This window comes from Xyrauchen texanus, chromosome 39 (genome assembly GCF_025860055.1).
Source record: "Xyrauchen texanus isolate HMW12.3.18 chromosome 39, RBS_HiC_50CHRs, whole genome shotgun sequence".
Lineage (NCBI taxonomy): Eukaryota > Metazoa > Chordata > Actinopteri > Cypriniformes > Catostomidae > Xyrauchen > Xyrauchen texanus.
In genome coordinates this window covers 10,060,430-10,086,619 of record NC_068314.1, presented here as the reverse complement: position 1 = coordinate 10,086,619, position 26,190 = coordinate 10,060,430, and the positions used below count along the sequence as shown (strand labels likewise).

Genomic DNA, 26,190 nt, shown 5'->3' with positions numbered 1-26,190 from the left:
ACACACTTCCTTCCACCAGTTGGTGGCGCTACGACCATGACCCAAATTAGTCACATCAAATTGATCAGCCCGCAAGGACAAACTTATGGCAAAATGTTGATGTTTTTAATTTTCTGCACGCAGAAGATATGAGACTTTTCCTTATTCCATTTTTTTAAAGTTATTTTGTCGCTTCGCCATGGCAACACCGTTCGATAAATAAAAAATCCATTTTCAATGTAGCATCGTCAATGTCTTGGCAAGATGTCGCCCACATTTGGTACCTGTACCATTAAATCCCTGGGAGGAGTATATCAAATTCCTTAGCATGCATTTTTCAAACAATCCAAAATGTCCAACTTCCTTTTGGGCAGAGCTTATGACTGTCAGCGAAAGAGATCTATATGTGTACAAAGTTTGGTGACTGTACCTCAACAGGGATGTGCTAGATAGCCCCCCGAACATGCCCATGTTCTAGTTGGTGCCAAAGAGCCCCTTCTGCACCCCCCCACCTGTAACTCTGCCATGCCCTTATTGACAGTGACTCTGATGTGTGTGCAAACTTTCAAGCGATTTCACGCATGTTATGTACTCCAAATGTACTGAAAACCTTGAAAAGACTTTCAATGCTTGGGCCCGAATAATCCTTAGAAGAATAATAGGGCTCCGCACTTTCACTGCTTGGGCCCTAATGACCTGAAAACATGAACAAAAACACATTTAAACACGACAGTATGCTTAAATTAAATAATTTAGGTTATAGTGGTTCAGCTGACATAAATGTTCGGAAACCTCTGCTTTCTACTGTGCTCAACTGTGTTAGTTAGCAACTGTGTTAGTTGGTGGAGTTTGTGGTGATGACTCTGTTAAGAGTCCTGTTCTTTAAAATTACCCAAAGCAAAAGGGGTGTGATGCAGAGACAAGGATGTGTATTGTTCTATCACAGAGAGGCAATTGTTTGAGCTGCTTCCTGCCTCCAAAAATGCTGGGTGGAAAGACAATGGAGGCAGAGCTCTGGTGATGCTGCGGGTGAGTCTGTCTATGGCTGTTATTTGTAACATTGCAGGCAATAGTACGATTTACATTTGTTTAAATTGGATTCATTTTAGATGAGATGAAAAAAAAATTACATTAATGCCAAAGCAAATGTAGGTCACTGTAAAAATTAAAAGTTGAGTAAATCTGACAAACAATAAGGAACCAGCTGGAAAACATATTTGATCTTAAGGGAATTAGTTTTACCAACTTAACAACTGTTGGATTGGATTGTATATTTAAGTTCAATAAACTTGCATTTTGAAATTTAGCTGACCATAATTTTCTGCATTTTTTAAATGAAAACTACATTTTTAGGCACAAGATGATCACTTCCACTACAAATCATGCATTAGTCCCACCAGATTAAATAGGATGACTTATTAAGTGGTAGATGATTACCTCTAGAACCTTTTGACACTCAAAACTGAAGAACCTTAAACAAAGCAAGCACTAATCACCCTGATGGTGACTTCATACAAAATATAACTTTTTACAACAAAACATCATTTAAAAAACAAAACTGTGATTTCTCCAACAAACTTTTTTTTTCTTGGATTTTTCCCCCTTTTCTCCCAATTTGGAATGCCCAAAGTCCTCATGGTGGAGGCATAGTGACTCGCCTCAATCCGGGTGGCAGAGGATGAATCTCAGCTTATCATGTGACTTGTTGAGCATTACCATGGAGATATTGCACGTAGAGGCTTCACACCATCCACCACAGCATCCACACACAACTCACACACAACTCACACACAACTCACACATGCCCCACCAAGAGTGAACGACATTATAGTGATCACGAGGAGGTTACCCAATGTGACTCTACCCTCCCTAGCAACCAGGCTGATTTTGGTTGCTTAGGACACCCAGCTGGAGACACTCAGCACACCCTGAGATTCTAACTAGCGAACTCCAGGGGTGGTAGACAGCATCTTTACCACTGAGCTACCCAGGCCCCACATCACCAATCTTGATATAGTATATTCTTACTGCTACACAATTATTGTACATACATAAATGGCATAACTGTTAACTTTTTTTCTTTTTTGCTAGAAATCTCATAATTTTCTACATTAGATAGTTGAAGCAAGTTTTCAAATAGTGTTTGTCTGACAAAATGGAAGCCATTTACCAGAACTATTAATTTTGTTTAGTAAATGTATTAAGTTAATACTATTCATTACATTTAAATAAATAGTACATTGTACAATGTTTAAAGATTTCTTAATTTAGTTGGATAGAACTTTCTCACACCATTAAATTGCGTAAATCCATGATGCAAGACATTGTACCTGGATAAATAGCCACAAGTCTGAACCGTTGTATGTGTTCTAACATGAGACTAACATGTGTAAAAGCACTCTTTACATTTTTCACTCACAGGCTTTACATCATGCATACATTCATCCACCTATAAAAATAAGCCCACCCCTAAAAGAACAAATTTACAGCTCAAGTAACGCATTGTACTGCTGAAACAAATAAGCCGCTATCAAAATATTTGCTTCACATATTTTCTCTTAAACTTTCTGGCACTGTTCTCCCAAAGACTTCTGTAAACATGAATATTTTTTTCTGTGATAATTAATATCATCTCACTTATACTGTCTATAAAGTTTAACTTGTTTGGAACCCAGAATATGCTTTTAATTGATAAGATGTATGTTCCATTTAAATTGCCGTTTGTGTTTTTCAGTTGCCATGTAGGATGTTCACTGTGTGGTGAGTTAATGCCCAGCTTTTAGACAGAGGGCTTTACGAGAATATGTCCTAGTAAAACTGTCCAAAAACACACTTACACTTGCATGGACATTAAGAAAACTGCTGTGCATGCTGTCTCGTACACCTTAATGCTATTCCACAATTGCTCTGGGATAAGTTGTGTTTGCTCCATAATCGATATCTGTGTCATAATGATGTCATGGTACTGGAATGCACATGCTTCTTACATCCCTGGTCTCTGGAGGACTACAAAATCAGCAACACCCTTCACTGCTTTCGTCCTCTCTGACTCCACTCAGTTAATCAAAACACTATAGTTCTCGCTCCATATGCAACTGCTGCTGAATTTCAGGAATTCAATTTAAAGTCATTTTCCCTGATGTGATCAGTGTGAAGTTCTAAGGATACCTGTAGGATCTCATCTTGTTTTAACCTGTATCCTCTTGTTCAACATGCCTTTCATCTGTCCTGCATACTGATACCCTGACGGTCTACCAGATACTATTCAACAGATGCATCTCAATATATCAGCAATTCTTAGCACAGGGATCAATGAATTTGATTTCTTCTAGCGAGCTGAGTTTACTTTGAGAAGTCTCACTAAAGAAAGCCTTAAATAAAAACGTTATACTCCATCAGCTACATCTTCATATTATAAAATCTTAGTTCATATTTTTTAATTACATTCTTTTAGGTTTAAGTTATACTATGTTCTTTCTGTGGTATAATTAGGGCCCATCTTTTGAGTAAGGGGTTTATTTTTTGGAGGGGTCTACAGTATTATTAGCATTAGGTTTCCCCAATTACCAGCTCATTCAAAGTCTCTTGTAAATCTTTAAAGTGTATTTTTAAAGTGATGTGGCATAGTCGGAAAGCTCTACACCCACAATCCAAAGGTTGTAGGTTCACGCCAAATCTATAGTAGCCTTAAAATTGTACAATTAGGCCCATATTTTGCCTTTTGGTTATATTTAGAGACCAAGCATTTACATTTATACAAAGCGACTTACAGTGCACTTATTACAGGGACAATCCCCCCAGAGCAACCTGGAGTTAAGTGCCTTGCTCAAGGACAAAATAGTGGTGGCTGTGAGGATCGAACCACCAACCTTCTGATTACCAGTTATGTGCATTAGACCACTACACCACCACCACTCCTGCTCCAAGCACCGAATGCTAATAGAGGCTAAGCACCCCGTCATATCTGTTAGTGTTCTTCTTGTTTCTCTTCTTCTGCCATTGAAGTCTGTGGCAGCCCATAAACCCGTTTGGAGGAAATGTATGAAATTTGGCCCACTGTAGGTCAGTTTGACTTGGATTATCTTTAACACTCTAGCCCCACCAACAGCTCAAAATTGCACTTACACTAATAACTTGTAAACCGTAAGAAACAAAAAACATTTTTCTGATATCTTGGCTCATGTATACTTTTCAAACTTTTGGCAAATATTTGTGGCAAAATAACAAGCTCATTTGCATTTGAACATAATGAGTGGCAAATTTGCAGCAAGTTTGCAGCAACTCTAGAATTTTTGTAACTGATGGTATCATTTTACAAACACATTGGTGTATTGTTTCAAAACTTGGTATGTGTCATCAGCACCATTCCCTGAATGAACCTGAAAAGATTGGAGCCAGCCCCACTTTTTAAGTGTTTAAAAATGCTTATAACTGATGATTATTTGGCCTGTTGTCATGAGGTTTGAGTCATGCCGAGTATACTGTAATGTCAATATTTTTGCAATGGTCAGCGATACTTCCTTTCCACCTTTATGAATTTCACTGAAAACCTACTTTTTCTAACTTTTACAATGTTGCTAGGATCTTCTCAAATTGAAATCAAATTATCTTCAGATCATGCTGGTCAAACGTTATTAAAAGCTTTTGGATAGGTCAAGCCATTCTCATGTAACACATCAAACAAATTTGATTGCACGAAGTCAAAAATTATTTAAGGCTGTATCTCTGATACACTTTAACATATTGACATAACATTTTATGTTTTGATGTTTTAAGCATTTGAATTTTATTTATTTTGTAGTTTTAAGCATTTGCTGCAATTTCTTCTCTGTAGTTTTTTTAAAAAATTATTCTTCTAAATGAATCTAAAAGAAAGGTATAAAATATTTAATACATTTGTGCTGCATTACATTTGATGTCCTACAGTGCTTACAGGTGGATGTGTGTGTGTGTGTGTGTGTGTGTGTGTGCGTGCATGCGTACGTGTGTGTGTGTGTGTACTGTCTCTCTGTCTGTTGTGGTCTATCAGATATACTGAATCTGTCGCTGGTTTAATGAGTTCTTTTTTCTTCAGGCACAAACAGAAGTAGGCAGCAGCTCAGAGGACATGGACACACAGATAGGTAATAAAGGTAAATTCTACAAATCACAATGCACACAACAAAATCTGTTTTATTTTGCTTCTGTTCTGTTTATAATTGTGTCTGGGTGGTTATTGTCATTATTGGCCCATTGGATTTTAAACTTAAAAAGAGAAAAAAGGTTTATAAAGAAGAAACAGAAATAATAACAGAGAGCCAGTAATATATTTTGTGAGCCCCTTGCAAAAAATGGCTGATTAATGATGAAGTAGCAATGTATGGTAAATCTGCAGCAACAATTTGTTGACGTTTGCAGCTCTTAATCGGTAGTGGTGAACCAGTATAAAACCTTTGGCAACAATGGATTATTAGAAACTACTTGCAAACCTCTCACAACAATGACGAGTTTGGTGCAAAGTTCACTTGCATTTGGAAATAATGAGAAGCAAATTTGTAACATGTTTGCTACAGGGGTTTGCCAGAAATCTAGGATTTTGTAAGGGCAAAAAATTCATTAGTTTCTTGAAAACAAAACTAACGGGAGTCTCTTCAACAAAAATGCATTCAAGTGATATGTAATACTACCAAAAACATGAGTAATATTGTAAGTTATTATTAATGTTTGAAATAACTTTTTTTTTAATAAATATATATTTATTTAGTGTAAAATTCATCTTCAGCAGTCTACTAAGAAAACATTCTGGTTACTTCCATAACCTCTGTTCCCCAATGGAGGGAATGAGACGTTGTATCGTTGTAGTGACACTAGGGGTCACTCTTGAGAGCCTGAAATGCCTCTGATCTTTGATAAAAGGCCAATGAGTATAAAGGAGGGGGTGCTGCATACCGCTCATTAGATTTTGTGCTGAAGAGCCGAGAAAAAGATCCCGGCCGTCTCAGCGGGTTTCACTCCCCAGGGGGAAGACACCGTGGAGACCACACCCTTCCCAGAGAGGGGGGGGGGGGGGGTATTAAGTGGAAATACGTCACATGGTCTTGCCGAGATTAGTCGGAAGTATACCATGTGGAGAAGTCCCATGGTAGGTCCAGCTCAACTTGGGGGAGGAAGCTCTACGAGCATGGAGTGGGTGATCCTCTGCTTGGAGACAGCGTTTCCTTTCCGCTGTCTCCCAAAGCAGACAAAGAGCTGCTCAGAGATCCTAAAGCTATGCGTGCGATCCAAATAGATGCGTAAAGCACGCACCGTACACAGCAACGCTAAGGCTGGGTCTGCCTCCTCCTGGGAGGCGCTTGCAGGTTCACCACTTGGTCCCTGAAAGGGGTCGTGGGAATCTTAGGCACATAGCCCAGTCAGGGTCTCAGGATCACATGAGAGTAGCAAACTCCAGAAACGTTTTGTTGACAGAGAACACTTGCAGGTCCCCAACCCTCTTGATGAAGGTGAGCACAGTCAGGAGAGCAGTCTTCAAGGTGAAGCTCAAGTCAAGCTCAACTGACTCTACATTTTTGAAGGGAGCCCCTCACAGGCCTTGGAGGACTACTGAGAGGTCCCATGAGGGAACTAGGTGCCACTTAGGAACCTTATAACCAGGTCGTGCTTCCCTAAGGACATACCATCCACTGTGTCTTTGTATGTGGCTGTGGCCGCTACGTACACCTTCAAGGTGGAGGGCGACAGCCATCCCTCTAACCCCTACTGCAGAAAGGAAAGCACTGAACTGAATGCGCACCCCTGGGGTCTTTGTGTCGAGAAGAACACCACTCAGCTATCAGATGGCAATTCAAGGCATAGATAGAGGGGGCCCTAGCCTGATTGATGGTGACTACCACAGTAGGGGGTAGACCACTGAGGTCTTCCGCATCCCATCCAGGGGCCAGACATGGAGATTCCAGAGGTCTGGTTGTGGGTGCCAGAATGTGCCCCGTCCCTGAGAAAGAAGGTCCTTCCTCAGGGGAATTTGCCAGGGAGGGGCAGATGCGAGGAGCGTGAGGTCTGAGAACCAAGTCTGAGTGGCCCAATAGGGAGCCACTAGAATGACCTGCTCCTCATCCTCCCTGACCTTCCATAGGGTGTGTGCAAGCAGGCTCACTTGGAGGAACACATACTTGCGCAGTCCAGGTGGCCAGCTGTGTGCCAGCACATCTATACCGAGGAGGAGACGTGCTGGCACACGGAGCTGTTGACTCCAGAACAGGAGACGTCGGGCGAGCTGTGACATGTGAGGGGGCGTAGACCGCCTTGGTGGTTGATATGAGCCACCGTCGCCATGTTGTCTGTTGGAACTAACATGTGCTTGCCATGGATCAACGGTTTGAACCTCTGCAGGGCGAGCAGTACTGTCAACAACTCGAGGCAGTTGATGTGCCAACGCAGCTGGGGGCCTGTCCAGGGGCAGGCAACTACATGCCCGTTGCATATAGCGCCCCAGCCTGTCTTGGAGGCATCAGTTGTAACCGACGCACCTGGAGACCTGCTCTAGGGGAACCCCTCCCCGAAGGAATGTGAGGTCGTTCCAAGGGCTGAAGAGGCAGCAACAAATCGGCATGAAGGCCACGCGATGTGTCCCGCGGCGCCATGCCCATCTTGGTACTCGAGTCTGGAGCCAGTGCTGGCTCTCATATGCATATTTCAATAACATGAAATTATTTCAGCCTCTGAAATAATTTCAGTGGGACCGCAGTCTTCTGTCTGAACGCCTTCAGACAGGTCAGCACCAACTGGGCACCCTTGTTCGTGAGGCGCGCTGTCATCGAGACTGAGTCCAACTCCAGACCGAGAAAAGAGATGCTCTGGACTGGGAGGAGCTTGCTCTTTTCCCAGTTGACCTGAAGCCCTAGTCGGCTGAGGTGTGCAAGCACCAGGTCCCTGTCAGCACACACTGTGTCTCGAGAGGGGCAAGGGCAGCCTCTGCGACTTTCACAAAGACACGAGGGGACAAGGACAGGCTGAAAGGGAGGACTTTGTACTGGTACGCCCAGCCCTCGAATCGAATTCGAGGCGTGGAAGTATGCGTCCTTCAGGTCTACTGCCATGAACCAATCTTGATGCAGGATGCTCACTAGAATGCACCTCAGCATCAGCATCTTGAACGGGAGTCTGTGTAAGGCCCGGTTCAGAACCCATAAATCCAAGATTGGCCGCAACCCACTGCCTTTTTTGGGTACAGTGAAGTAGGGGCTGTAAAACCCCTTCATCTTGGCTGGAGGGACAGGCTTTATCGCATGCTTCTTTAGAAGGGTGGCGATTTCTGCACGCAAAGTGGCAACGTTCTCGCCCTTCACCGTGGTGAAGAGGATGCCTGCAAACCTGGGCGGGCACCTGGCTGAATTGAATCGCGTAGTTGAGTAGGACGGTCCATGTCAGCCATCCCAATGGGTTGGAGAGTGTAAGCCACACATCCAAGTTCTAGGGAAGGAGGACCAGGGGAACAATTTCGTCGGATGAACTGGCGGGTGGGGCCTCACGGGTGGGACCTCGTGGGTCTGCCTGTGACTAGGCGACCATGCCCAAAGGGGGAAGTCCAGCAGAGGTTAGGTTTCCGCATCAGACAGGACGCTGCTCTCCCCTGCTCATCACCTTCATGGGCACTGAATAAGAGGTTGAACTCGCACTGGGATGAGCCGGCAGTGGCTTCATCTGAGTGCCCAACCAGAGCAAACGAACGTGCCGGGGAATGGGAGGTTCGTGAGGATTTAACCGGCGAAAGTGGTCCCATTGTGGTCCCCATATCGCTCCCAGCGCTCACCGTGCCGGCCTCATACCCGTAGGTAGAAGGACTGAGGCAGGTAGCGGCTGGGATGGCCGGATACCAAAGCGAGCCACGACCACAATGTTGCCATGATCATGGCCTTGCAATGAGGACATGACGCATCCACGAAAGAAGTCTCGTCGTGGGCAGCGCCCAGGCACGAAAGACCACGATTGTGGCTGTTAGAGGTCGAGAGATATCGACCGCAACCAGAAATAACACACAGCCGGAATGGCATCTTTAAAAAGACGCGTCTTGAAAAAGATGTTCAGATGCGTGCCGCTCATTTAGAATATACTCTTTTAGGAAAGAGAAATCTCTGCGGTGCACCCATGCAGTGAGGGGAGAAAGCCGCTGTAATGCACCATAAGGTTCCAGCAGAGGTGAGGGATGGAAATTGCTTGCTCAGCTTGAACCATCAACCGTTCAACTCCAAAGAGAAATTCTAATGATCGTCCCCTCCTTTATACCCGTATGTCCGGGGGAGGGGCATGCATGTACCACTCGCCAATTCTCATTGGCCTTTTATCAAAGATCAGAGGTGTCTCGGGCTCTCAAGAGTGACCCCTAGTGTCACTACATCGACACAACGTCAAGTGAGTGACTGATAGGGAACTTTGTTTCACATAAACCTTAATTTGCATTAATGTGCTAATATGGTACTAATGTATTATTAGAACAGCTGAAATGAAGCAAATCTCTCTAGAAATTCTTCAGTCTATTGTTCTTTTGAGAGATGAACCTATTCCATGAACTAATGTCTTGCAAGAACAAAGCATACTAGATCTAATTATGATAGAGAGAGAGAAATTGACAGTGCTGCTTCACAACAACAACAAGTACATCAGAGTCTCTAGTTTGAGAATCAGACCCCTCACAGGTCCTAAAATGGCAGCATCAATGAGCATTATGCAATGTTTCATCTGCAACAGTGAAGGGAAGACTCTGGGATGCTAACTTTTTGGACAGACAGCATTTATTTTTTATGGAAATAATCATTTTTAACATTAGAAATGTCTTTACTGTAATTCTTGATCAATTTAAATCATCCATTGTGAATAAAATGATTATTATCTTTCAAAAACATAAAGACATGTTGATTCTAAACTTTTAAATGGTATTGTATACATTACTGTATATTTATGTCTAAATAATTCTCAGTGCTATGGAGGTTAGCCAGATAACAGTGAGTATTCTGTTGTAGGTACACCCAGTCTGAAGCGCAGCACCTCTATCAGGGACAGGATGGCAAAATATCAGGCAGCAGTCACCAGACAAGCCTCTTTTACCACAACACGCCCTGTAAGTGTGATCACGTACAGTTCACCGTGTTTACAGACACAAGAGCCTTTTACAGATGGCTTGCAGAAACTGTACATTTAAAGGCACAGTGATGCAGTGTATGCGTCTGATACATCTGAAGATTAGTGAAGCAATGTTTGTGGAAAAAAAATCAAAAATCAAACATTGACCATTGTTCGATTTTAAATTTTTTCGTTCAGCATGAAATTATTAAGTTGGCTTATGAGAGCCAACTTACTGAAATCCTATTTAAACTTATTAAGTTGGCTTGTGAGAGCCAACTTACTGAAATCCTATTTAAACTTATTATTATTAAGTTGGCTTGTGAGAGCCAACTTACTGAAATTCTATTTAAACTTATTAAGTTGGCTTGTGAGAGCCAACTTACTGATATTGTACTTAAACTTATTATTATTATTAAGTTGGCTTGTGAAAGCCAACTTACTGAAATCCTATTCAAACTTATTATTAAGTTGGCTTGTGAGAGCCAACTTACTGAAATCCTATTTAAACTTATTATTATTAGTGGTGCTTGCAAAGCATCACTATTGTAATCTCACATACTTATTTTTATTTTTCTTCTTTTTATTATTATTCTATCTCCGTACAAAACTTCGGCACCTAACTCGTCCCGCACCGTTTGGCGTAGACCCACAAATGAGGTGTCAAATCGAACGGCCTATTGAGGACACGTGTGCTATGACTTTTATAAGCTGATCGGAGTACGGTATTTGCCCCAGGGGCAAAAAAGCGGCCGAAAAATCCCATAGACTTAACATTGTGACAAACTTTGAGGCGTCACAGCTCCGAGCGAGGATTTCACAGAAACGTGTGATTTGCCACATTTGAAGAGGCTGGCAGGCTCTGTAAGAGCATACCTCAATATGGGGTAAAAGTTGCACCCCTGGGGGCAGGAGCTGCCCAAAAATGCCCCAATTGACTTATAATGGTGTAGGACGGCCCATGAAATGAAAAGGCATAGGGATTTGTATTGAACATAGCTCTGGATCACAGTGTCATAGAGACCAGGGGGTGGGCTCATTTTACTCAGACGACCAATCAGTCTCTCAGGATCATTGTGAAGCTATCAAGCCACGCCCTAGCAACCATTAAGAGCACCTTAGCAACAAGTCCCATAGACTTCTATTGAAACAGATCAAAGGGATATCTCCGGATAGAAGTGTCATAGAAACACAAGGGTGGTCTCGTTTGACTCGGGACAGCAAACAGCCAATCATGCATCAAATCAACACTTCCTAGCCCCTCCCTAGCAACCATTGTCGAGCACCTTAACAACCAAAATCCATAGAGGGATATCTTCCATTCTGAATGTCACAGAGGCATGGGAGTTGGTTTATATCATTCATACTGACAAGCAGCCTTTGGAGATTCATGATTGGCAGCTGCCAAGCCACTCCCTAGCAACTAAACAGAGTACCCTAGCAACCGTTTAGCAGTAACTATATCTCTGCACCACAAAATCAGAGAGACTTCTGGGTTGATTTATTTCAATCAGGATGGCAAGGAGACTTGATTAGTATCACTATGGTAACTGCCTAGCAACCAGATGGGGTTACCCTAGCAACCAAGTAACAAATCACATATCTCTGCATCAGAAAAACGTACAGACTTCCGGGTTGACTTATTTCAATCAGGATGGAAAGGACACTTCATTAGTATCACTATGGTAACTGCCTAGCAACCAGATGGGCTTACCCTAGCAACCGAGTAACAAATCACATATCTCTGCATCACAAAAACATAGAGACTTCCGGGTTGACTTATTTCAATCAGGATGGCAAGGAGACTTGATTAGTATCACTATGGTAACTGCCTAGCAACCAGATGAGCTTACCCTAGCAACCGAGTAACAAATCACATATCTCTGCATCAGAAAAGCGTAGAGACTTCCGGGTTGACTTATTTCAATCAGGATGGCAAGGACACTTGATTAGTATCACTATGGTAACTGCCTAGCAACCAGATGGGGTTACCCTAGCAACCGAGAAACAAATCACATATCTCGGCATCAGAAAAGAGTACAGACTTCGGGTTGATTTATTTCAATCAGGATGGCAAGGACACTTGATTACTATCACTATGGTAACTGCCTAGCAACCAGATGGGGTTACCCTAGCAACCGAGTAACAAATCACATATCTCTGCACCAGAAAAAGTACAGACTTCCGGGTTGATTTATTTCAATCAGGATGGCAAGGAGACTTGATTAGTATCACTATGGTAACTGCCTAGCAACCAGATGGGGTTACCCTAGCAACCGAGTAACAAATCACATATCTCTGCATCAGAAAAACGTAGAGACTTCCGGGTTGACTTATTTCAATCAGGATGGCAAGGAGACTTGATTAGTATCACTATGGTAACTGCCTAGCAACCAGATGGGGTTACCCTAGCAACCGAGTAACAAATCACATATCTCTGCATCAGAAAACGTAGAGACTTCGGGTTGACTTATTTCAATCAGGATGGCAAGGAGACTTGATTAGTATCACTATGGTAACTGCCTAGCAACCAGATGGGGTTACCCTAGCAACCGAGTAACAAATCACATATCTCTGCATCAGAAAAACGTAGAGACTTCGGGTTGACTTATTTCAATCAGGATGGCAAGGACACTTGATTAGTATCACTATGGTAACTGCCTAGCAACCAGATGGGGTTACCCTAGCAACCGAGTAACAAATCACATATCTCTGCATCAGAAAAGCGTAGAGACTTCCGGGTTGACTTATTTCAATCAGGATGGCAAGGACACTTGATTAGTATCACTATGGTAACTGCCTAGCAACCAGATGGGGTTACCCTAGCAACCGAGTAACAAATCACATATCTCTGCATCAGAAAAGCGTAGAGACTTCTGGGTTGATTTATTTCAATCAGGATGGCAAGGAGACTTGATTAGTATCACTATGGTAACTGCCTAGCAACCAGATGGGGTTACCCTAGCAACCAAAGTAACAAATCACATATCTCTGCATCAGAAAATCGTAGAGACTTCCGGGTTGACTTATTTCACTCAGGATGGCAAGGAGACTTGATTAGTATCACTATGGTAACTGCCTAGCAACCAGATGGGGTTACCCTAGCAACCGAGTAACAAATCACATATCTCTGCACCAGAAAACAGTACAGACTTTTGGGTTGAATTATTTCACTCAGGATGGAAAGGAGCCATGTATTGTATTACCTTGCTAACTGCATAGCAACCACATGGGCTTACCCTAGCAACCTAGTAACAAATCACATATTTCTGCACCAGAAAATTATACAGACTTCTGGGTTGATTTATTTATGACCACAATTTCTGTTCTTTTCAAGCAGGCTATTTGACGAGTTTTGCCACGGCAAGCACCACTCACATTTTCTTCAGGAAATGTACCTATCTAGTTATTATTATTATTCTTCTGAGACTAAAATTACCAAGACTAACTCCTCCTAGAGCTTTTAAGCTACAGGCACCAAACTCGGCACAGACCTTCAGACTAATCCCGAATAGTGTGCTATATCTTTTCTAACTGATCGGACTTACGGTTTTCCTAAAAATGATGATCAAACTCGGAAAAAACTCCCATTGACTTAACATTGTGAATGTTCAGAAATTCAAATTCCAACTGACATTTTCACACACACAGACAAAAGGGCCTGTCAGCCCTGCATCTCTCCCTCTCTCTCTCCCTCAGAGGATTTCTTTTATCAAGCAGCCAAAAAGTAATGACCTAAAATCTTCCTAGCCACACGCTAAAACATGCTAAAGACGTGCTAGCATCTATCTGAGGGTCAATATCTATCTATCTATCTATCTATCTATCTATCTATCTATCTATCTATCTGAGGGTAAATATCTATCTCTCTCTCTCTATCTATCTATATCTATCTCTATATATCTAAGGGTAAATATCTATCTATCTATCTAGCAACTAAGTTAAACTTTTTAACACTACACTGTAGAACTGGCTCATTAGAGTCATTCATTTGGGAATCAGACTACACTGGTCACACTGTATGTTTCACACTGTAGATTCAAAAGAACTGGCTCATTAGAGTCATTCATTTGGGAATCAGACTACACTGGTCACACTGTATGTTTCACATTGTAGATTCAAAAGAACTGGCTCATTAGAGTCATTCATTTGGGAATCAGACTACACTGGTCACACTGTATGTTTCACACTGTAGAGTCAAAAGAACCGGCTCATTAGAGTCATTAATTTGGGAACACACACAGACAACAAGGGCCTGTCAGCCCTGCATCTCTCACTCTCTCTCCCTCATTGCATAGGGATTTTGTATTGAACATAGCTCTGGATCACAGTGTCATAGAGACAAGGGGTGGGCTCATTTTACTCAGACGACCAATCAGTCTCTCTGGATCATTGTGAAGCTATCAAGCCACGCCCTAGCAACAATTTAAAGCACCTTAGCAACAAGTCCCATAGACTTCTAATGAAAGATATCAAAGGGATATCTCGGATAGAAGTGTCATAGAAACACTAAGGGTGGTCTCGTTTGACTCAGGACAAGCAAACAGCCAATCATGAATCACCTCAACACTTCCTAGCCCCTCCCTAGCAACCATTGTCGAGCACCTTAACAACCAAAATCCATAGAGGGATATCTTCCATTCTGAATGTCACAGAGGCATGGGAGTTGGTTTATATCATTCATACTGACAAGCAGCCTTTGGAGTTTCATGATTGGCAGCTGTCAAGCCACTCCCTAGCAACTAAACAGAGTACCCTAGCAACCGTTTAGCAATAACTATATCTCTGCACCAGAAAATCAGAGAGACTTCTGGGTTGATTTATTTCAATCAGGATGGCAAGGAGACTTGATAAGTATCACTATGGTAACTGCCTAGCAACCAGATGGGGTTACCCTAGCAACCGAGTAACAAATCACATATCTCTGCATCAGAAAATCGTAGAGACTTCTGGGTTGACTTATTTCAATCAGGATGGCAAGGAGACTTGATTAGTATCACTATGGTAACTGCCTAGCAACCAGATGGGGTTACCCTAGCAACCGAGTAACAAATCACATATCTCTGCATCAGAAAAACGTAGAGACTTCCGGATTGACTTATTTCAATCAGGATGGCAAGGAGACTTCATTAGTATCACTATGGTAACTGCCTAGCAACCAGATGGGGTTACCCTAGCAACCAAGTAACAAATCACATATCTCTGCATCAGAAAAACGTAGAGACTTCCGGGTTGATTTATTTCAATCAGGATGGCAAGGAGACTTGATTAGTATCACTATGGTAACTGCCTAGCAACCAGATGGGGTTACCCTAGCAACCGAGTAACAAATCACATATCTCTGCACCAGAAAATCGTAGAGACTTCTGGGTTGATTTATTTCAATCAGGATGGCAAGGACACTTCATTAGTATCACTATGGTAACTGCCTAGCAACCAGATGGGGTTACCCTAGCAACCGAGTAACAAATCACATATCTCTGCATCAGAAAATCGTAGAGACTTCTGGGTTGACTTATTTCAATCAGGATGGCAAGGAGACTTGATTAGTATCACTATGGTAACTGCCTAGCAACCATATGGGGTTACCCTAGCAACCGAGTAACAAATCACATATCTCTGCATCAGAACAACATAAAGACTTCTGGCGTTGATTTATTTCAATCAGGATGGCAAGGATCAATCAATCAATCAATCCATCCATCCATGCATCCATCCATCCATCCATCCATCCATCCATCTATCCATCCATCTATCTGAGGGTCAATATCTATCTATCTATCTATCTGTCTCTCGACTGTATGTTGTCTATCTATCTATCTATCTATCTGAGGGTAAATATCTATCTATCTATCTCTATCTATCTGAGTGTCTGTATCTGTCTATCTATCTATCTATCTATCTAGCAACTAAGTTAAACTTCAAACTAATTTAAACTATAGACTACTGTTAGACTAATTTAAACTATAAACAAATGTAAAATTCAAACTACTTTAAACTGTCAAACTTTCTGGTCAAACTTTCACAAGCCAACTTAAAGTTTGTCTCAGCAGTTATAAAATGCTATTTGACAGTTTTGCTACGTGCAAGCACCACTCACATTTTCTTCAGAACTTACTTATCTAGTTATTATTATTCTTCTTAGCGGTGAAATTTCTATACGCTTACTCCTCCTAGAGCTTTAACTCCACATACTCCAAACTCGGCACAGACACTCAAACTGTTCTGACTCGAGTTGCTATATCTTTTCTAACTGATCGGACTTACGGTTTTCCTAAAAATGACGATCAAACTTGGAAAAAACTCCCATTGACTTACATTGCGGAATCTTCAGAAATTTGAATTCCAACTGACATTTTCACACACACAGACAAAAAGGGCCTGTCAGCCCTGCATCTCTCCCTCTCTCTCCCTCAGAGGATTTCTTTTATCAAGCAGCCAAAAAGTAATGACCTAAAATCTTCATAGCCACACGCTAAAACATGCTAAAAACGTGCTAGCATCTATCTGAGGGTCAATATCTATCTATCTATCTATCTATCTATCTATCTATCATCTATCTATCTATCTATCTATCTATCTATCTGAGGGTAAATATCTATCTCTCTCTCTCTCTATCTATATCTATCTCTCTATATATCTAAGGGTAAATATCTATCTATCTATCTATCTATCTATCTATCTATCTAGCAACTAAGTTAAACTTTTTAACACTACACTGTAGAACTGGCTCATTAGAGTCATTAATTTGGGAATCAGACTACACTGGTCACACTGTAAGTTTCACATTGTAGATTCAAAAGAACCGGCTCATTGGAGTCATTCATTTGGGAATCAGACTACACTGGTCACACTGTAAGTTTCACATTGTAGATTCAAAAGAACCGGCTCATTGGAGTCATTCATTTGGGAATCAGACTATACTGGTCACACTGTATGTTTCACACTGTAGATTCAAAAGAACTGGCTCATTAGAGTCATTAATTTGGGAATCAGACTACACTGGTCACACTGTATGTTTCACACTGTAGATTCAAAAGAACTGGCTCATTAGGAGTCATTAATTTGGGAATCAGACTACACTGGTCACACTGTATGTTTCACATTGTAGATTCAAAAGAACCGGCTCATTAGAGTCATTAATTTGGGAACACACACAGACAAAAGGGCCTGTCAGCCCTGCATCTCTCCCTCTCTCTCCCTCATTGCATAGGGATTTTGTATTGAACATAGCTCTGGATCACAGTGTCATAGAGACAAGGGGCAGGCTCATTTTACTCAGATGACCAATCAGTCTCTCGGGATCATTGTGAAGCTATCAAGCCACGCCCTAGCAACAATTTAAAGCACCTTAGCAACAACTCCCATAGACTTCTAATGAAAGATATCAAAGGGATATCTCCGGATAGAAGTGTCATAGAAACACAAGGGTGGTCTTGTTTGACTCGGGGCAGCAAACAGCCAATCATGAATCACCTCAACACTTCCTAGCCCCTCCCTAGCAACCATTGTCGAGCACCTTAACAACCAAAATCCATAGAGGGATATCTTCCATTCTGAATGTCACAGAGGCATGGGAGTTGGTTTATATCATTCATAATGACAAGCAGCCTTTGGAGTTTCATGATTGGCAGCTGTCAAGCCACTCCCTAACAACTAAACAGAGTACCCTAGCAACCGTTTAGCAATAACTATATCTCTGCACCAGAAAATCAGAGAGACTTCTGGGTTCATTTATTTCAATCAGGATGGCAAGGAGACTTGATAAGTATCACTATGGTAACTGCCTAGCAACCACATGGGGTTACCTTAGCAACCGAGTAACAAATCACATATCTCTGCATCAGAAAAACGTAGAGACTTCCGGATTGACTTATTTCAATCAGGATGGCAAAGAGACTTCATTAGTATCACTATGGTAACTGCCTAGCAACCAGATGTGGTTACCCTAGCAACCAAGTAACAAATCACATATCTCTGCACCAGATAATCGTAGAGACTTCTGGGTTGATTTATTTCAATCAGGATGTCAAGGAGACTTGATAAATATCACTATGGTAACTGCCTAGCAACCACATTGGGTTACCCTAGCAACCGAGTAACAAATCACATATCTCTGGACCAGAAAATCGTAGAGACTTCTGGGTTGGTTTATTTCAATCAGGATGTCAAGAAGACTTGATAAGTATCACTATGGTAACTGCCTAGCAACCACATGGGGTTACCTTAGCAACCGAGTAACAAATCACATATCTCTGCATCAGAAAACGTAGAGACTTCCGGATTGACTTATTTCAATCAGGATGGCAAGGACACTTCTTTAGTATCACTATGGTAACTGCCTAGCAACCAGATGGGGTTACCCTAGCAACCGAGTAACAAATCACATATCTCTGCATCAGAAAAACGTAGAGACTTCCGGATTGACTTATTTCAATCAGGATGGCAAGGACACTTCATTAGTATCACTATGGTAACTGCCTAGCAACCAGATGGGGTTACCCTAGCAACCGAGTAACAAATCACATATCTATGCACCAGAAAATCATAGAGACTTCTGGGTTGATTTATTTCAATCAGGATGTCAAGGAGACTTGATAAGTATCACTATGGTAACTGCCTAGCAACCACATTGGGTTACCCTAGCAACCGAGTATCAAATCACATATCTCTGGACCAGAAAATAGTAGAGACTTTTGGGTTGACTTATTTCACTCAGGATGGCAAGGACACTTGATTAGTATCACTATGGTAACTGCCTAGCAACCAGATGGGGTTACCCTAGCAACCGAGTAACAAATCACATATCTTTGCACCAGAAATTAGTAGAGACTTCCGGGTTGACTTATTTCACTCAGGATGGCAAGGACACTTGATTAGTATCACTATGGTAACTGCCTAGCAACCAGATGGGGTTACCCTAGCAACCGAGTAACAAATCACATATCTTTGCACCAGAAATTAGTAGAGACTTCGGGTTGACTTATTTCACTCAGGATGGCAAGGACACTTGATTAGTATCACTATGGTAACTGCCTAGCAACCAGATGGGGTTACCCTAGCAACCGAGTAACAAATCACATATCTTTGCACCAGAAATTAGTAGAGACTTCCGGGTTGACTTATTTCACTCAGGATGGCAAGGACACTTGATTAGTATCACTATGGTAACTGCCTAGCAACCAGATGGAGTTACCCTAGCAACCGAGTAACAAATCACATATCTCTGCACCAGAAAATAGTACAGACTTCGGGTTGACTTATTTCAATCAGGATGGCAAGGAGACTTCATTACTATCACTATGGTAACTGCCTAGCAACCAGATGGAGTTACCCTAGCAACCGAGTTACAAATCACATAACTCTGCACCAGAAAATAGTAGAGACTTTTGGGTTGACTTATTTCACTCAGGATGGCAAGGACACTTGATTAGTATCACTATGGTCACTGCCTAGCAACCAGATGGGGTTACCCTAGCAACCGAGTAACAAATCACATATCTCTGCACCAGAAAATAGTACGGACTTCTGGGTTGACTTATTTCACTCAGGATGGCAAGGAGACTTCATTAGTATCACTATGGTAACTGCCTAGCAACCAGATGGGGTTACCCTAGCAACCGAGTAACAAATCAAATATCTCTGCACCAGAAAATAGTACAGACTTCTGGGTTGACTTATTTCAATCAGGATATCAAGAAGACTTGATAAGTATCACTATGGTGACTGCCTAACAACCATATGGGGTTACCCTAGCAACCGAGTAACAAATCACATATCTCTGCAACAGAACAACATAAAGACTTCTGGCTTTGTTCATGGGACTCAGGGTAGCAAGGATCAATCAATCAGTCAATCAATCAATCAATCCATCCATCCATCTATCTATCTATCTATCTATCTATCTATCTATCTATCTATCTATCTATCTATCTATCTATCTATCTATCTATCTATCTATCTATCTGAGGGTCAATATCTATCCATCTATCTATCTATCTATCTATCTATCTATCTATCTATCTATCTATCTATCTATCTATCTATCTCTCTGTCTCTCTGTCTGTCTGTTGTCTATCTATCTATCTGAGGGTCAATGTCTATCTATCTATCGATCTATCTATCTATCTGAGGGTAAATATCTATCTATCTAACTCTCTATCTATCTGAGTGTCTGTCTATCTATCTATCTATCTATCTAGCAACTAAGTTAAACTTTAAACTACTTTAAACTAATTTAAACTATAAACTACTTTAAACTATAAACTACTTTAAACTAATTTAAACTACTTTAAACTAATTTAAACTTCAAACTAATTTAAACTACAAACTAATTTAAACTATAAACTACTTTAAACTTTAAACTAATTTAAACTAATTTAAACTTCAAACTACTTTAAACTTCTTCAAACTTTCTGGTCCAAACTTTCACAAGCCAACTTAAAGTTTGTCTCGATCTGAACTTTTTCTAGTTATTAGTGGTGCTTGCAAAGCATCACTATTGTAATCTCACATACTTATTATTATACTTTTAATTCTTCTTATTTTTATTTTTATTATTCTATCTCCTTAACAAAACTTCGACACCTAACTCGTCCCACGACCGTTTGGCGTAGACCCACAAATGAGGTGTCAAATCGAACGGCCTATTGAGGACACGTGTGCTATGACTTTTATAAGCTGATCGAGTACGGTATTTGCCCCAGGGGCAAAAAGCGGCCGAAAAATCCCATAGACTTAACATTGTGACAAACTTTGACGCGTCACAGCTCCAAGCGAGGATTTCACAGAAACGTGTGATTTGCCACATTTGAAGAGGCTGGCAGGCTCTGTAAGAGCATACCTCAATATGGGGTAAAAGTTGCACCCCTGGGGGCAGGAGCTGCCCAAAAATGCCCCAATTGACTTATAATGGTGTAGGACGGCCCATGAAATGAAAAGGCATAGGGATTTGTATTGAACATAGCTCTGGATCACAGTGTCATAGAGACGAGGGGTGGGCTCATTTTACTCAGACAACCAATCAGTCTCTCTGGATCATTGTGAAGCTATCAAGCCACGCCCTAGCAACCATTAAGAGCACCTTAGCAACAAGTCCCATAGACTTCTATTGAAAAAGATCAAAGGGATATCTCCGGATAGAAGTGTCATAGAAACACAAGGGTGGTCTCGTTTGACTCGGGACAGCAAACAGCCAATCATGCATCACTTCAACACTTCCTAGCCCCTCCCTAGCAACCATTGTCGAGCACCTTAACAACCAAAATCCATAGAGGGATATCTTCCATTCTGAATGTCACAGAGGCATGGGAGTTGGTTTATATCATTCATACTGACAAGCAGCCTTTGGAGATTCATGATTGGCAGCTGCCAAGCCACTCCCTAGCAACTACACAGAGTACCCTAGCAACCGTTTAGCAGTAACTATATCTCTGCACCAGAAAATCAGAGAGACTTCTGGGTTGATTTATTTCAATCAGGATGGCAAGGAGACTTGATAAGTATCACTATGGTAACTGCCTAGCAACCAGATGGGGTTACCCTAGCAACCAAGTAACAAATCACATATCTCTGCATCAGAAAAACGTAGAGACTTCCGGGTTGACTTATTTCAATCAGGATGGCAAGGAGACTTCATTAGTATCACTATGGTAACTGCCTAGCAACCAGATGGGCTTACCCTAGCAACCGAGTAACAAATCACATATCTCTGCATCACAAAAACATAGAGACTTCCGGGTTGACTTATTTCAATCAGGATGGCAAGGAGACTTGATTAGTATCACTATGGTAACTGCCTAGCAACCAGATGGGCTTACCCTAGCAACCGAGTAACAAATCACATATCTCTGCATCAGAAAACGTAGAGACTTCGGGTTGACTTATTTCAATCAGGATGGCAAGGAGACTTGATTAGTATCACTATGGTAACTGCCTAGCAACCAGATGGGGTTACCCTAGCAACCGAGTAACAAATCACATATCTCTGCATCACAAAAACGTAGAGACTTCCGGGTTGACTTATTTCAATCAGGATGGCAAGGACACTTGATTAGTATCACTATGGTAACTGCCTAGCAACCAGATGGGGTTACCCTAGCAACCGAGTAACAAATCACATATCTCTGCATCAGAAAAGCGTAGAGACTTCCGGGTTGACTTATTTCAATCAGGATGGCAAGGACACTTGATTAGTATCACTATGGTAACTGCCTAGCAACCAGATGGGGTTACCCTAGCAACCGAGTAACAAATCACATATCTCTGCATCAGAAAAGCGTAGAGACTTCGGGTTGACTTATTTCAATCAGGATGGCAAGGAGACTTGATTAGTATCACTATGGTAACTGCCTAGCAACCAGATGGGGTTACCCTAGCAACCGAGTAACAAATCACATATCTCTGCATCAGAAAAACGTAGAGACTTCCGGGTTGACTTATTTCAATCAGGATGGCAAGGAGACTTGATTAGTATCACTATGGTAACTGCCTAGCAACCAGATGGGGTTACCCTAGCAACCGAGTAACAAATCACATATCTCTGCATCAGAAAAACATAGAGACTTCCGGGTTGACTTATTTCAATCAGGATGGCAAGGACACTTGATTAGTATCACTATGGTAACTGCCTAGCAACCAGATGGGGTTACCCTAGCAACCGAGTAACAAATCACATATCTCTGCATCAGAAAACGTAGAGACTTCCGGGTTGACTTATTTCAATCAGGATGGCAAGGACACTTGATTAGTATCACTATGGTAACTGCCTAGCAACCAGATGGGCTTACCCTAGCAACCGAGTAACAAATCACATATCTCTGCATCAGAAAAACGTAGAGACTTCTGGGTTGATTTATTTCAATCAGGATGGCAAGGACACTTGATTAGTATCACTATGGTAACTGCCTAGCAACCAGATGGGGTTACCCTAGCAACCGAGTAACAAATCACATATCTCTGCAACACAAAAACGTAGAGACTTCCGGGTTGACTTATTTCAATCAGGATGGCAAGGAGACTTCATTAGTATCACTATGGTAACTGCCTAGCAACCAGATGGGGTTACCCTAGCAACCGAGTAACAAATCACATATCTCTGCATCACAAAAACAGTACAGACTTCTGGGTTGACTTATTTCAATCAGGATGGCAAGGAGCACTTGTATTAGTATCACCTATGGTAACTGCCTAGCAACCACATGGGCTTACCCTAGCAACCTAGTAACAAATCACATATTTCTGCACCAGAAAATTATACAGACTTCTGGGTTGATTTATTTATGACCACAATTTCTGTTCTTTTCAAGCAGGCTATTTGATCGAGTTTTGCCACGGCAAGCACCACTCACATTTTCTTCAGGAAATGTACCTATCTAGTTATTATTATTATTCTTACTCTGAAATTTCTATATCTAACTCCTCCTAGAGCTTTTAAGCTACAGGCACCAAACTCGGCACAGACCTTCAGACTAATCCCGAATAGTGTGCTATATCTTTTCTAACTGATCGGACTTACGGTTTTCCTAAAAATGACGATCAAACTCAGAAAAAACTCCCATTGACTTAACATTGCGGAATGTTCAGAAATTCAAATTCCAACTGACATTTTCACACACACACAAAAAGGGCCTGTCAGCCCTGCATCTCTCCCTCTCTCTCCCTCAGAGGATTTCTTTTATCAAGCAGCCAAAAAGTAATGACCTAAAATCTTCCTAGCCACACGCTAAAACATGCTAAAAACGTGCTTAGCATCATGCTTAACACATGCTAGCATTGACTAGCGAAGTGCTTAAAACATGCTAAAAACGTGCTAGCATCATGCTAACACATGCTAGCATCGCCTAGCGAAGTGCTAAAACATGCTAAAAACGTGCTAGCATCATGTTAACACATGCTAGCATCAGCCTAGCAGTCGTTAAAACATGCTAAAAACATGCTTAGCATCATGTTAACACATGCTAGCATCGCCTAGCGAAGTGCTAAAAATGCTAAAACGTCTAAGCATCATGCTAACACATGCTAGCATCGCCTAGCGAAGTGCTAAAACATGCTAAAAACGTCTTAGCATCATGCTTAACACATGCTTAGCATCGCCTAGCGAAGTGCTAAAACATGCTAAAAACGTGCTAGCATCATGCTAACACATGCTAGCATCGCCTAGCGGAGTGCTAAAACATGCTAAAAACGTGCTAGCATCATGCTAACACATGCTAGCATCGCCTAGCGGAGTCTTAAAACATGCTAAAAGCGTCTTAGCATCATGCTTAACACATGCTAGCATCGCCTAGCGAAGTGCTAAAACATGCTAAAAACGTGCTAGCATCATGCTAACACATGCTAGCATCGCCTAGCAGAGTGCTAAAACATGCTAAAACATGCTAGCATCATGCTAACACATGTTAGCATCACCTAGCGAAGTGCTAAATTATGCTAAAAACGTGCTAGCATCATGCTAACACATGCTAGCATCGCCAAGCGAAGTGCTAAAAGATGCTAAAAACGTGCTAGCATCATGCTAACACATGCTAGTATCACCTAGCGAAGTACTAAAAAATGATAAAAACGTGCTAGCATCTATCTGTCTGTCTATCTATCTATCTATCTATCTGAGGGTCAATATCTATCTATCTATCTATCTATCTATCTATCTGAGGGTAAATATTTATCTATCTATATCTATCTATCTATCTGAGGGTAAATATCTATCTACCTATTTCTCTATCTATCTATCTGAGTGTCTATCTATCTATCTATCTATCTATCTATCTATCTATCTATCTATCTATCTATCTATCTATCTATCTAGCAACTAAGTTAAACTTTTAACTACTTTAAACTACAAACTACTTTAAACTTTAAACTAATTTAAACTTTAAACTCATTTAAACTATAAACTACTTTAAACTTCAAACTACTTTAAACAATAAACTACTTTCAAATTCAAACTAATTTAAACTTTAGACTACTTTAAACTTTGAACTAATTTAAACTTCAAACTAATTTAAACTTTAAACTAATTTAAACTTTAAACTAATTTAAACTTTAAACTAATTTAAACTTCAAACTATTTAAACTTCAAACTTTCTGGTCCAAACTTTCACAAGCCAACTTAAAGTTTGTCTCAAACTTTCTAGTTAAATTGCTTGTAAGCCAACTTACTGAAACCTATTTAACTAATTAAGTTGGCTTGTAAGAGCCAACTTACTGAAATCCTATTTAAACTTATTATTATTATTATTTTCTGTCAAAAATTTACAACTCTAACTCCTCCTAGAGCTTTAACTCCACATACTCCAAACTCGGCTCAGACACTCAAACTGTTCTGACTCGGTATGCTATATCTTTTTCTAACTGATCGGACTTACGGTTTTCCTAAAATGACGATCAAACTCGGAAAAAACTCCCATTGACTTAACATTGCGGAATGTTCAGATTTTCAAACTCCTCAACTGCCAAAAATTCAAATCTAAATCCCTTGAAACCAGAGACTAAATCAAACTGCCATTCTATATACTATATGAGCCATTGAGACTCATTTAAACTAATAAACTCATCTATCTATGACACTTATCTATCTATCTATCTATCTATCTATCTATCTATCTATCTATCTATCTATCTATCTATCTATCTATCTATCTATCTATCTATCTATCTACTTTAAACTAAATTCAAACTTCAAACTAATTTAAACTTCAAACTAATTTTGTTAAAATCCTCTTGTTTCTAAACTCAAACTTGTACACTAATAAACTCATAAATTCATACACTTATGAACTCTTAAACTCAAATGAACAAACTTATAAACTCTAAACTCACACACTGAGTGTGTAAGTTAGTGTGTGTGTGTGAGCGTGTGTGAGCGAGTTAGTGAGCATGTATGTGTGTGTGAGTGTGTAAGTGTGTGAGCGAGTGTGTGAGCTAGTTAGTGTGTGTGTGTGTGTGTGTGTGAGCGAGTGTGTGAGCTAGTTAGTGTGTGTGTGTGTGTGTGTGTTTATGTGCATTAGTGTGTGTGTGTGTGTGTGTGTGTGACAGTGAGCATGTATGTGTGTGTGAGTGTGTAAGTGTGTGAGCGAGTTAGTGTGTGTGTGTGTGTGTGTGTGTGTGTGTGTTTAT

General features: G+C 41.0%; 1 protein-coding gene across 2 annotated transcripts in view; it reads left to right on the top strand.

Moving 5' to 3' along the window:
• lima1b (LIM domain and actin binding 1b) overlaps window positions 1–26,190 on the top strand; it is a 106,997-nt gene that overhangs the window by 44,198 nt on the left and 36,609 nt on the right. Inside the window, exons 5-6 of one of the 2 annotated variants that reach the window (XM_052111696.1) lie at window positions 5,054–5,102; window positions 9,975–10,072. In XM_052111696.1, the coding sequence (XP_051967656.1) occupies window positions 5,054–5,102; window positions 9,975–10,072 (147 nt within the window). Of the gene's footprint in view, window positions 1–5,053; window positions 5,112–9,974; window positions 10,073–26,190 lie in introns of both variants that reach the window. The other variant, XM_052111695.1, reaches the window with a different exon arrangement.